Source organism: Platalea leucorodia (assembly GCF_965183815.1).
Source record: "Platalea leucorodia genome assembly, chromosome: 4".
Lineage (NCBI taxonomy): Eukaryota > Metazoa > Chordata > Aves > Pelecaniformes > Threskiornithidae > Platalea > Platalea leucorodia.
This window is the reverse complement of record NC_138826.1, coordinates 5718065-5732219: the sequence shown is the minus strand read 5'-3', so window position 1 is coordinate 5732219 and position 14155 is coordinate 5718065. Positions and strand designations below refer to the sequence as shown.

Below are 14155 nucleotides of genomic sequence, written 5' to 3'. Positions count from 1 at the left end.
AGTTAAGTAAGTTTTGCACATTTGTGGTTTTGTGGTCACAGTTTGATAAGATTTTATGATGCTCCCTGGAACAATTAGGTTTGAATTCTGACACTTGGGATGCTGCTCCCACCCGCTCGGGTGGCTGGTTTGTTAAAGATTATTCCACTTTTCATAGGAGAAAAGATTTTGTATTCTTCTGTATTAACGTAGTTGCCGGCATCCTCAATTTCTGAGTCGCAGCTCATCTAACAGTTAACAGCATTTCATCTTGCCTAATGGTTTGTGAAGTTCCTTAGGTCCTCGGTTACTGGGTGCCTGATAAAGATACACTTAAATAACTACAGATTGGTAGTTCTAAAGTTTAATCAGCTCGTAATTAAAAAATTGGCCGTGCTCAATTTCCAGCTATTAGTTCTTGTTATACCTTCCCCTGCTTGCTTTGGAAACGATGTCTTTTCCCTTGGAAGGTACTTGCCTGTGGTTAAATCGCCTTCCAAACCACCTTGCATGGGCACATGGCCACCGGGCCTCTGGCCGTCGGTCCTGGCGTTGCAGATAAACTGGATCAGCCCGTTTGTGGGATGATGGAAGACCGGGAGGGGGGGGAGGTTTTTTTTCTTTCGGTTGATTAACCTCCTGCTAATTGCTAGAAGCCACCTCGCCCTGAGGCTCCGAGAGCCTCCGAGGGGGCGAGCAGGGGCGGCCCGGGAGCCGCCTGCCGCCCATCCCCGCTGCCTTTAGGCGCCGCTCAGCGCCGGCCGCCGCCTCCCAAAGCCGGGAATTCCTCAGGTCGCCGCCGGCGGGAGAACCTGGCATTCCCGGCGGGATGCCTGACATTTGCATTACGGCTTTACTCTTTCTGCCAGGCTGGCGGGCCTGCCCTCCGCATCTGCTCTTCCACCCACCTCCTTATCAGATAGAAATGTTATCGGCGCTGACTTGAGCTTGGTTTCCCGTAATTCCTTAAGTGGGGAAGAGCGCTCAGCTCCACCCCCCGCCTGGCAGGGCCGCGTTATCGGCATTTGCGCCGCTCTTAATCCGGCTGTCGGGTTTTCGGTGCGGCCGCGCTTTTCAACGCCAAGTTGAACAGCTCCGGGCGGCAGCGCAGCGTTGAAGTTTCCCCCCAAAAGCGGGGGAGGAGGGGGGCTGCAGCCGGGGGGGCCGTGCCCGCCGCCGCCGCCCCGCCCCGCCGCCCTCCCCGGCCGCGCCGCCGCTTAAAGCCGCCCGCCCGCCGGGCCGCGCCTGGGCTCGCCTCGCCTCCCCTCGCCCGTCCTCGCCTGTCCTCGCCGCCGCGATGCTGCTGTGGGGCTGGAGCCTGCTGCTGGCAGCGCTGCTGCCCGCCGCCGCCTCGCCGCCGCCCGCCTGCCCGGAGCGCTGCGACCGGTCGCGCTGCCCGCCGCTGCCCGCCGCCTGCCCCGGCGGAGCCGTGCTGGACGCCTGCGGCTGCTGCCGCGTCTGCGGGGCGGAGGAGGGCGAGCCCTGCGGCGGGCCCGGCGGCGGGGGGCCGCCCTGCGGCGAGGGGCTGCAGTGCGTGGTGCCGGCCGGCGGCGGGGTCCCCGCCTCGGCCACCGTCAGGAAGCGGGCGGCCGCCGGGCGCTGCCTCTGCTCCAGCAGCGAGCCCGTCTGCGGCAGCGACGCCGTCACCTACGCCAGCCCCTGCCAGCTGCGGGCCGCCAGCCGCCGCGCCGAGCGCCTCCGCCAGCCGCCCGTCATCGCCATCCAGCGCGGAGCCTGCGGGCAGGGTAAGGGCGGCCCCGCCGGGGCCGGGGCCGGGGCCGGGGCCGGGACGGGCTGGGCTGGGCGCGCCCCGCTGGGCGCTGCGGGGCCGGGACCCCGCCGTCCCCTGCCCCCGCCGCCTGGCCGGGGGCTCTCGGCCCTGCTGCTGCAGCCGCTGCCCCCCTCCAGGGAGGAGGGATCGCGCCGCGCCGGTGCAAACAGCTCCGCAGCAGAAAGGCGTCCCGTCCCATCCCGGCCGGTGGCTGGCATCCCGTCCCGTCCCATCCCGGCCGGTGGCTGGCATCCCATCCCATCCCGTCCCGTCCCGTCCTATCCCGGCCGGTGGCTGGCATCCCATCCCGTCCCGTCCCGTCCCATCCCGGCCGGTGGCTGGCCTCCCGTCCCGTCCCGTCCTATCCCGGCCGGTGGCTGGGCTGGCATCCCGTCCCATCCCGTCCTATCCCGGCCGGTGGCTGGCATCCCATCCCGTCCCGTCCCGTCCCGTCCCACCCGGCCGGTGGCTGGGCTGGTATCCCATCCCATCGTGTCCCGGCCCATCCCGGCCCGGCCGGTGGCTGGCATCACGAGGAGAGCACCAAAGAAAAGGACTGGCCTTGGCTCGAGTTCGGTATTCAAGTTCAGTGAGAAACTAGAGCAAGAATGCAGTGTTTGTCTTCATCTGCCAAGCGTCGGGGGGGGGGGGGGGGGGGGGGAAGAACCCTATATCCAACTTCAAACATCTCCTGCTTCCCCGTTCCCTCCCCCCAGAGAAGTGATGCCGGGCTCAAAACTGGGGGAAACTGGTTGCAAAACCCCAGAAGCCGGCGCGGATGGGGGGACCCGAGTCCCACTGTGCAGCTTCAACAAAGCTTGCAGAAATACTTGAGTGCGCTCCCGTCCAGGCGCTTTGTCACAACGAAATGCCCTGGGAAATAAAGCCAAGAATGTAGAAGCTGTTAAAATCCGTTCGCAGCGGACGAGTGCGGCGTGTCGGTGTGGGCAGAGCAGGCAGCTGGCTGCCTTTGCCCCTTTCGGCAGATCCGCTCTGATTATTAATAATAAATTGCTAGAGAGGGGGATGCTTGTAACTAAACAGCGTGTTAAGCTGGCTTTAGGGTTTGGTTGGTTCGGGTTTGGGGATTTTTGGGGGGGGGAAGATGGGAGTGCTGTCAAGAAGTAACAATATAACTAGGAGTATATTTCCTTCAGCATTATTATTATTATTTAGTTGTTATTTTAGTTGGATGTAACTTGAGTACTCGGAGTTGCGGGATGGATGCTAATTATTTGTAAACCGTGTAAAGACCCATGGCTGGGTTAGGGAACTGCGGCTCCGCAGATGGGGCTGCGGGCCTGAAGCGCCTGGAGAAGTGCTCAGCCTTGCAGGAACGATGGGTGCAGGATGGGACCCAGCGAGGCAAAACCGTGCTGGGGATAAGCATGGGATGATCTTTATGAGATGCAACCCCTAATACCGGCTGGCTTAAACCTTGTAAGCTAAGGCTGTGTATTCCTTCCAAGCCGTTCAGCACGTTTAGGGGGTAATATGTAAAAATCAGCATGAATTAAGCCTGTATTTCTGAAGTGGGAGTCCCCTTTTAGCAAGTCAGTGCTGTTTCGCTGGGGATTGATTCTTTTGGTACAGCTCATACCATTTCTGCACTTCTTCCTTGAAAAACAAATCTTTTTCTAGATTTAGCCATCACCTCTCCAGCAGAAGAATATTCCAATGTATAGTGACTATATGCTCAGCTTGGGCAAAACACTGATCCTGCATTACAGATCAAACTTACAACTTTGGTATCAATACAATCAATTTTTTGTACCACTGGTTTTCCCCTCGGTTTCAAAGCTGCGTTGTGCTCTGGGGAACATTGCTGGCATTTACTGACACTGGAGACAATTAACGCTTTCACGCTGCTGTTTCCTGATCTCCAGTATAATATAATGCCTTGTGATTTTTGTTCTCAATTCGTGAAACCAAGATTGTTTTCTTGATCTTTTCTGCTGAATGTTTGCAGAATTTGGGCTGTGTTTGAGCTGGAGAGTAATACGTGCCTCCGGTAGGTCGTATAGAAAATGCATAGGGTGCATATAGACCTCGTATAGGAAAATGACTGCAGGAGACAGGTCATGCGTACGCCCAGACAATCATTTTGCCCTGTTGCATCTCTGGTTGGAGCGATGCTTATTTTCTGTATCACTGGGGACAAAAGGAAGGGGCTAGAGAAGCTGACCAGGGCCACATGTTTGTCCCTGGTCCAGAGCAAACGTTGCTGCAAGCAAAGCTTTTTTCATATGTAAAGAACCTAAAATAAAAAGAAATGGGGAGTAGGCTGCAAAGCGCTCTTCCCTGGAGGCAGATCGAACCACTGGCTTGAAAAGCCATTGCCTAATATGTGACTCCTTAGAGCTGTTGATTTTTAATTTTATTTTGAGTTCATTTTCAAGAGCGCTTTTTCCACCTAGAGGTGGAGTTATCTTTGGTAAAATATTTTTATGCTTTCACAGTAACATATCTATATAAATAATTTGGTGAATACAGTGCAATGGCCCAGGGAAACGAGGGAATGGAGATGTAGTGTTTGGAAAGCACTTTTTTTTGTTGTTTTTAAGTTTCGCATCACTTTAGTAGCCGGTCAAGTACAATATTGTGTATATTGCATAAAATAAAGTAAAACTTTTTGTCTTTTTCAATTTTCATCTACTACAGTCCACTCCCGGCGCTGCTTTTGTCCTTCAGTGATGCTCAGTGCATCTGTTCAAATACCGGGCTGCGGGAGAGGCAGGGGCGGGTTGTTCTGGGTCTGTGTGCAGAAGGGGGATCTTTTCCTATGCAAAACTGGAATCGTGAGTCTTAAAAAACCTCAGGAAAAATTTCACAGGCCTTGGAGCTGACTCTAGCCTCGGCCCTGAATGCCGGGATGGGCGGTGGCAGGGTGCAGCCCTGTGGCATCAGGGTGCTGAGCAGGTCTCCTGCACCACGGTGATGTGCTCCGGGGTGCAGGATCAGCCCGCAGAGCCAGACATGCAGAAAGGGCAAAGCAGGCTCTATCTGGAGAAATCCCAGGAGCAGCGAGGAGAGGAGGTAAAGCCCAGCTGTGGCTTTTAGCCAAGACATGCATTGGTAAACTAGTATGGGTGAGCGCCCGGGATGGGAGCAGGGCTGAAGCCTGCCCTGCCTGGGCTCACCTCTGTTAAAGTCAGGCGGAGGCAGGTGATGAGCAGGGTGACACGCTGCGCTGGCGGACAGACCCCTTTCATTACTGCTGTGTCCCTGTCTGGGGCGGTGCGTCCTTTCCAGCAGCGTAACCGGCGGTACCCGTCCTGCCGGTGGTGGGAAGCCTCCCAGGGCGCCCTGGGCACAGCTTCCCTCTGCCTCCGGCAGGTGATGGAGCCCTGCTTTTCATATCGAAACCGCTGGCAGGGGAGCGCTTGCAGCACCAGCAAGCCGCTTCTGCACCAGCCTGGGCAGGGCTGCTGAGCTGCAGCTTCCACACAAGAAACCTTCACTTGCCACGAAGGACACAAGAGATGTCGTAGAGGGCGTTCGGTCCTGCAAAGCACATGCTGGTGCGGTGCAGTTTGGCTTGGTACCGATGAAAATACAAAGGGGCAGAAAGAAGGTGAAGGTCCTCTGAGCAGAAACCATGGCTGTGTAAAGACCATCCCACGCCACGCAGTGAGGTCAGCGCGACGAGACCTCAATGCTCTGTGTGATGAGGTTCAACGTGCTGGGAGGATGTTTTCTTTTTCTTCTGCAAATATGTTTTTGGTGTTCTTAAATATCTCCTGCTGACCAAGGGAGGATGGCTTGGGATGTTCAACACACAACTTAAACCAGTCTTCCTTCCCCTCCTTGCTTCTCCCAGCAAATGCTGGCAGGCGTTTTAGGGCAGCGTGCCCTTCCCTCCATGTTGTGGTCTTCACACTGTAAAATACAAACTAACCTGGATTTGTCCTTTCACCTTTCACCAGAGTAAGAAGAAAAAAGTTCCTCATGGTTGCTCTCAGCTCCTAACTTTCCTCTGCCCCCTTTTGAAGCAGATTTTTAAGTTTTCATGTTTTGACTAGGCTTACTATGTCTAATGTGGTGTCCCAGTAACCTCAGCAGCCCTCGGCACGCTAGCATCTCTCACTGGCGGTTCACAGTTCTCTGTCACCGGCGTGCGCGCACCATGATGTCATATCTGGAGTTTGATGTGAGCTCTTCTGGTTTAGATTAAGCAGGTCTTGCTTTGGGGGAAGGCGGAGGGGAGTTTAGGGGTAACTCTCAGTTGTAGAAAGGTGTGTATCGCTAGCAGATACAGGCTTTGCTGTTTCTCTTCATCACGTTATCATTTCATGGCTCCAGAGACCTGGGTGGGGGGGGGGGAGAAAAAAAATCCATCACTCAAACTCAGTTTCCTGCAAAGTGGCTGACTTTGTATTTTGAAATGCATCAGGCGAAATTGCATCCAAGTGACTCTGTGTAATTATCTGGCAGAAGAAAAGGACCTCTGCGGTCAATAAACCATTTGTCATTAATTGAGTCCTTTAAAAACAGCGTATGAATGAGGTCCATGAGCAGAGGATGGGAAAGAGCAGTAGATGGACCTGCCTGAATTCTTTTGCCTGTAGTATGGACAGGGCTGAGGGGCTGGCAGCGCTAAGCCTTGCAGGAATAAATAATCAGGGCAGGAAGAGAAACTCAGCTGAGAAATCTGGGAAGGTCAGGAACTAAGCCAGATATTTATCAAGAGGAAAGTCGATATTGTTGTTATGAACTAGGCTTTCAGCTGTTTCCCAAAAGATAACAACAGGCACATGGCGGTTAGCGCGCTGAAGAAATGTTGGGAGACCTTCGCAGGTTACTTGGCACATGTCGAGTTGGTTAAGAAGGACCTGGGAGGACCAGGTGTTGAGGAACTGGCCGCACAAAGGAGTGCTCCACTGCCGTTAATTTTTTTAGCTGCCTTCATCTCCCTCAGCTGCTGTGTTTGGGTGGTCTGAGAGTCATTATCTTCTGACTTTCCTCAGTCTCTTTTGCAGCAGCAGGAGAAGGGGAGGGAGGGAAGAGGCAGCTGAAGGCAATGGAAATAAATAGCAACATATTTCCAGAAGAGAACCAATTCCCAAGTGTGGGATTAAAAAGCTTTTCCAAAGCCAAGTATTCAGCTCTGAGAGGAGGGAACTGTAAGAAGTGGTTTGTCTGAAGAAGCTCACCTTTTCCCCTCTCCACATCTAGATTTCCTTCCCGGGGAGCCGGCGGTAATTCTGTAGTCTCTAGACTTCAAACAGTCAAGTCGGTAAATACAGATTTGGAACAAGGAAAGATTCAATCCTTTCATCTTCTGGGCTTTGAAATTTAAAGGTACCTGTGGACTGGACAGGAATACTTAAAGCCATGAGTAAGCAGCAGGAATCTTATTAAGTAGAGTTTGGATGTGATGGAGGCAGCGTATCCTGAGCAGTTAAAGGAAAGACTCTGCCGTCCAAGAAATAGGAGAAGCTGGAAAATATTTTTCAACTGTGAATTTATGTGTGCTTGGAGTGAAAGAAAGCAATGTTAGAAATAGAAACTGGGGTACTGTGGAACTTAACTTTTGTTGTAAATAAAGTCATTCCTCACTCCCATAAACTGCTGGGGCCTCTAGGATCCCTGGCTGGGCTTGGCAGTAAGTCCCACAGCGTTTGTAACTGGGCCCAAGTGAATATCTAGTATTATTTTGGAGGGTGTGTTCAGGATGTAGAAAAAAAGAAAGACTTTATTTTGCCTTCTGGATACAGGTCATTGTGATTCCCAAATTGGTTCGCCTGCCTCAAAGAGAAGAATATAACTAAAAAATAAGTCTCAACTCCCCTATATTGAAGGGCTATAAAATAATGTGTTGGTCTTATATGAACTGATGATCTTGACCTCATATCTGTAGGTAACAGGAGACTTAGAATATCTTAAACTTGCAACACAGGACACAGGTGACTAGTTATTTTATTTTACAGTTTAGTGAATTGAGAAGATCTTGGCTACCCTATTTTAGCGACTGGAGATGAATTAGGCAGCCAGACAGAATAGCTCTTGAATTTCTGGGTTAATAGCAGATACCCCGGTGCGCTGATAAGATGAAGTGCAAGGCTGGAAGCCGGCTGGGTTGTGTGATTTGTTGCAAGTGCTCTGCCAGGAGCTCGTTTCTGGAGACAAAAGTGTGTGTGTGTGTGTGTGTGTGCACATGTACTGCACAAAATACATATGTGTGTGTAACGTGTGAGTAGATCCATTAGCCTCCGTTGCATGCTAACTCTGCAGGCTGGCACCGGGACAGTAGCTGGTCCTGTCGGTGCGAGCAGCGGCGTGTTAATGGCACCACTGCTGGGGCCGTGCTGAGTGTCAGGGCATAGCTATGCCATAGGCTCCCCGTTACAAGTTTCTGTGTTACTAGTTAACCAAACCTTGTTCTTGCGTCCATCATTTTTTCCCATCAAATTCTATCGGGGTTTTTCAGTCTTTCCATTTCCCTGCTCTTGTAAAGCTGCCTTTTTGGTGAGATGGGAGAGATGGATATGCAGTGAATCGTTCCTATATCCAGTTTTACAGCCTTGTTACCAGAAATATTGATGAGATGGAGCTCACTAAATTAAAAAAAAACACTTCATGTTTCTGATAGCAGTTGGATTTGGACATATTTTTCCTGACAAACAACTGACGGATAAAATATTGCACATCAAATCCGGTAACCGTGCATAGAAGTTATCCAATGGTCTAAAATTTGAAATAGTTTATATAGCAAAGCATCAGGAGAAGCTCACAATGTTTTTCCAGAGGCCAATGTCGTTACACCATTTTACAGATAGTGAATCCGGGGCAGGGGAAGATAAAGAGCTTTGCTCCAGGTCAGCCAGTAGCAGAGCTGAGAGCACACTGAGGTTTTATGAGTCCCTGCTCGTTCTTCTGCCCCTTGCCAGCATTGCCGCTCCATTTTCCATTACTTTGCTTTTCCATTACTCTATTTCTTAAACTTGCAGACTGCAGCTTTGGCTTCATTCTGCAAACAGCATCGATGATCTGTCAATCTGCATCTGCAGAAAGTCATTTTGGAGAAGGAAAGAAGCGGGTGGACCAAGCACTAATAAGGAAGAGAAACCCAAACTCCCTCCCCTCCCACCATCCCACCCCCAAAATAAACACAACCCCCCAGGAATCTCATACTTCAACATTTGTGGTGGTAAAGGGATGATTCATTCCTTTTTCCAGACCAGCGTATGCACTGTTTGGCATGTCTGCCCATTCTGTATCAGAGATCTGTATGTAGACCTCTATCTATAAAGGTAAAGCTTGGCTAACCCTTTTTTTCTTTTCTATTCAAACAGTAAAAGTGGGCAAGCAGAAACCACTTATAAATAAAATACGAAAAATATTCAGATGATCCATAAGGTAAAGCAGAATAGACGTGTGGATAAAAAAGCCACTATGTAAATAGTTAATGTTGATAGAGGAGCAGTGAATATAATAATTAGAACTCTAAATGTCGTAAAAATATGCATCTTTGAGAGAGTGAAATAGAAACCTGCTCTTCTTTTAACCTCTAAGGAGACCCGCTACGTGCAGTGGAGCAGGGCACTGTGTGACAGTGGCTGTCTCACCAGTGGCAGTGCCACCTCCTTTCCGTAATGCTTAAAATAGGATGGCTGAAGTACCGTCTGCCTTACTCCGTGTTCGTTTCCCAAACCCCCATTGGTTCCCGATGTCTACATTAAAACAAATCTGGGCGCTCTTAGAGTGATTCTTAAGACACGTGCAGAAAATACTGCCAGAGGCTGAGGGATTTGTTCAACATGTAGATATTGTGGCTTTTGCAATATAGTTATGCGGGATTTATGTATTGTACAATTAGGAAGCCCCGGAGTAGGAGGGGGGTGTGTTTTATTACTGTTTTGAGGTTTCTTCTAGAGATCTGATCCTTCCGTGTATCATCTCTGTGTCACTGTAGGTCCTGCCACAGCAAAGTGGTGAAATCAATGCCTTCTCCCACTACAGAGAAGCAGCATCTGAGGAGGGTTTTTTTAGGTTTGCATCTCAAGAGGCTTTTTTTAGCTTTCTCGTTAGAGAAAAAAGTGTTTGAAAAGCATGAAAACAAGAATTTGTTTTTATTCCCTGGTGTCCTCATACCAGGGTTCCTGGAAGTTGAAACTAAGTCTCTCTTAAGCAGGGATTTCTTCTAAAGATTCAGTGTGAAAGTTTCTCACATACTAAAAATGAGATCTTAATGTTTTTGTAATGTTAAGAGGAATTTTCAAGATCAGACAGCGGTTGGTTACACGTGTGATATAGGAATTACCACGTCGTTGTTACCTAATAGGCGTTTAGGGGATGTTTTGCTGGTTCTCTGCCTGCGATGATGAGTGGAGCTGGGAGGCAGAGCAGGGTGATGACCCGAGTTGGAAGGGACGTAAACTGAGCAGGGCTGGAAAAAGGAGAGGAGGAATTATTCCTGACTCATCTGTTATATTTTCAGCCTTCTGCAGAGAAGAGAATACCACGTCTGCTTTAACCTGTTGACTGAAATATTCTTTTCATCTGTCTGCAGGAAATCAGGCAGACTCTTTTCCATAACTACCTGACTTACATTTCTTAATGGTTCCAGTTCAGACAGGACTACGTTAATGATGTTTTCGAGCTCAGCACTCTTTGCCCTTGTCCTGAATTGCTCTTCACCTTTTTTTTTGTGCGTCTGAGCATCTGCCTGCACCCTGCCTTCCCTCCTCATCCTCCGACCAGACCGGTGCCCCCGTGCAGCCCATTGCAAGGGCAGGGAGCGTTGCTGGCGTGACCACCCGGAGCCGTGCATCTTTGTCAGAGGGCTGCTGAGTTGCGATTCGTTTGTCATCTCCTCCGATGAGCCCAGGCTCGGCATTGTATTAATATGGCAATGCTGCTCCGGGAACGGCGTGTTCCTCCTCGCCGGGCTGCGTTCCTCCGGCCCGGGGCTCCAGCCCGGCTGTTTGTGCAGAAGTTGGGTTTCCTCCCACCTCACCGCTGGTGTTTACAGAAGGAATCGCAGTTTCCTGTTGTGTTGATGGAGCTGTCGCTCCGCTCTGGGTGCCTGCCCTCCCTGCTTACGCCGAATTGCTTTTTAGCCTCATCAGCTTGAAAGTCTGCTGGTTTTGCTCACTACTGCTATAATCGTGAGACTGACTTTTTGCAGGGGCAGCCAGTGCACTTGGTTTGTAGAAGAATTTCTGGCATTTCTGAGAGTGTTTATACACATATTTTCTCCCTGTGAGGTTCTGCAAGGGTTGCTAAAGCCTGAGGCTATTCTTGTGAGATAAAATAGGGGTTACGCCCATTTTAAAGATAAATCTAAGACACTGAGGATTCAAATTACTTTTCACAAGTTGCATAGAGACTCAGTAAAACAGCTTAGACCAAGATGCACGCGTCCTGGGTGTTTCTCGTCCTGCACAACATTCCAATGATTTGATATTACCTATCAATTCAGTAGCTGCGTTGCAACAGAAGATACTCTGTATAGATTCATTTACTACTTATTCTGCCTTGTAGACAAGTGGTAGGAACAGTTCCTGTTCAGCTAAAATTTTAAGTTCTATATCTGAAGTTATATAGGAACGTCCTGCAAGAAAGCTGTTGGCACGGTGCCCAAGGACATTGCCCATTGACTGTCTTCAGTGGCAAGAAAATCTGGAATTACATTGGGACTGGATGCCAAAGAGGTCTGTTTTGTCCTAAGAAAGAAGCTAGACCAAAGAGGTTGGACCAAAGTTCCCTGAAGACTCTGTGCTTTACGATTTCATTATCTTCAAATACTTGGTTTTTTTTGTTTTCTTGTTTTATAAATGCAGAAGAGCTCTGTATGTGCTGTTCTCTTCATGTAGCCTGGTCATTCATGTGTTAGCAAGATCTGCTTTCACTTATTCATACATTTGCATTTTCAATAACTTACCCTCTTAAACTCTGATCAGGGTAAGCATTGATTTGTGGCCAGTAGCTGGGAATAGGATGCACGCGGAGACCAAGCCATCCAGTGCATCGCCGCAGCCTCTGCACCAGCGGCTCGATATCAATTAAATAGGCTTAATATCAATTAAAACATGCAATTCATTCACCTTCTTTTTTGCACTCAAAAGTGCTATGTTATGTGAGCCGACCACACGCTGGTCTGAATACTGTTTTGTGTTATCATTAGTTTCAGAGCTGTTTTGTTCTACAGACTTTGTATAGATTCCCTGTTTTGTTTAGCTTGACAGCTTTTTTTTTGATTTGTTTAAAATCAGTGATTAAAATTAATGATTTCAGGCTTTCGGATTAACAGGGAAAATACAAATTTCAAAGCCTATTACTTGCAAGATCTCTTGTGCATTTGACAGAGTCCTTGTTAAAGGTTGCCAAGAAAGAATTGGTCATCTAAATATTACGATGATGAAAATGGACTTTATTTTCCCTTTGCAAGTTTGCATTTGTGCCAAAAAGCAATTTTGCTTTAAATCCTCACTTTAGTCTTGCAGTGGTTCTTGCTGCAGGAAATATTTTAAGTGAGTACCAGATTTGTGCAGTTTACTATTTGGTAGAATAAAATGCTTGAAATCTCTCCATTATTTAGCACTATGAAAATATTTTTGCTTTTAGGGATGTCACAGTAATACAGATGTTATTCTCAGAAATCTGTGAAGTGTCTTTAGTTTCTCCTTGGATTACACAGGGAAAAAAAACCTGATGTAATACTAGCTTTATTAGCAAGGTGCTGTGGTTTAGACCTCTCAAAATTCCCTCCATTGATCTGAAAGTTGTTCTTAAGCAAATCATCTACGGTACGTAGAATGTTGTTTCTTATTTTCTTAGTGTTTTCATTGCGTAATATCCTTTTTTGGTGTATTACACAATTTATCCTTGAATAGGAAGTGGAATATTTAGGCTTGCAGTTTTATGTAATTAAAAAAAAAAAAGAGCAGCAGCAGATTCCCATACATCACTTTTTCCTTGTGTCTCTCCAGCGGAGCTTGCCGATACCACCGTTTTCAGTGTGAGCTAAGCACATTTGCTGGAGTTTTTGTTTCCATAGTAGCGTCAGAGGTTTTAACGTTTTCCTATACGACATGAATGGGAGTTTGTACAAACACCGGCGGTTGGAGTTTTATTTGGGAGGGTGGAAGTTCTCCAAGTAAAACTTTACGGTCTTGTGGTTTGTGTTAGTAGTCACCGATTCTGCCAGCCCAGAGGTTTTGCGAGTGCTTAAGCCCTTCTGGTTTCGTTCTGCAGAGAAACCCAAACCCAAGTGTGCGTATGCACCTGGGATTGTGTATCTGAATATAATGTTAAGCAATGTTAAGCAAGCAGTGAGGACAGGAGGAAGTAATCATCTATTTTTAGCAACCTGGGTAGCTTAATACATTTAGTTAGCCCATAAACTTCAGCAGGTGGTTGTGGCTTTGCTCGTACTCTGTCTTACTGGGCAAGGATTTCATAGAATCGCTTATGAACATTATGGAGTTAACAGGGAAAGACAGATTAACCACAGATCCTTGGATCCAACCCCCATTTTCTTCCACTGGCACCACCAGACCACGCACTCCCCAGTTGAGATGGGAGCACTGGGTCTGATGGGCGAAACAGCCCTCCCAGCTGAGCATGCCGCTGCTCAGGTGCAAGCGTGAAGCAAACCCAAAGGATATTTTAGTCTGGTTCCCCTGGAAGGACAGGGGTGTTGCACTTTTCCCATATGAAGCATCTTCAATGATGAACCTGGAGACGGTGCCCCACCCTCCCTGCAATTTGCATATGAGCATCCTCTTTAACAGTTATAAAATTAGAAATACTGATAGTTGCAGCTGTCTCGGCTGGTTACTGTTTCATGGGAAGTTGTTGGGTTTTTTCATCTTAACGGGAATGAAAGTTTCATGCTGTTTTTAAAGAAATCGAAGGCTTGATTCCAGACTGAATCTGGGCTTTTTGACTTAGGACATGAGGATATCTGATGTGGTCACATCAAGTGAGGGTGGGAGGGAGAGACTTGCTGGTGTTTGCTGGGGTGTGCCTTTTCTACCCCTCCCTGTATCTAGGATAAAAAGTCCCATTGAATGAGATAACTGTATTGGTTGTAGCTTCAGACAGTGGAAAGGAGACACGGGGGTGTTGGGGATGCCTTAGCACTGGCTAGCTGCAGAGGATGCAGAAGAGAATGGGCAGCGAGCTGAGCTGGTCCTGATGGATGAGAGCAGAACCCCCTTGTTTGAAAGGGGGGAAAACCACATGAAAACTGGATGGGAAAAAGATCTGTTTCTGACTGTGATGTACCTAAAGCTTTATGTGAGCAGCTGCTCTCGTGAGAGTGGACCTACGCTGAGAGAAGACCTTCCAGACAGCAGATACAGTTCTCACAACTGAAGGGGAGAGGTTACTTTCTTATGAGATTCCTATCTCCAAAGCATCCTTTCAGTTTAGCTCAAAATATTACCAAAAGCAGCG

General features: G+C 48.7%; 1 protein-coding gene across 1 annotated transcript in view; it reads left to right on the top strand.

Annotated features, from left to right (window-relative positions):
* Window positions 1-1244: 1244 nt before the first annotated feature.
* The window catches only part of HTRA1 (HtrA serine peptidase 1), a 34674-nt gene continuing 21763 nt past the window's right edge, over window positions 1245-14155 (top strand). The window contains exon 1 of the mRNA XM_082308830.1: window positions 1245-1724. Coding sequence (XP_082164956.1) covers window positions 1277-1724 — 448 coding nt within the window. The 5' untranslated portion in view covers window positions 1245-1276. The remainder of the gene's footprint in view (window positions 1725-14155) is intronic.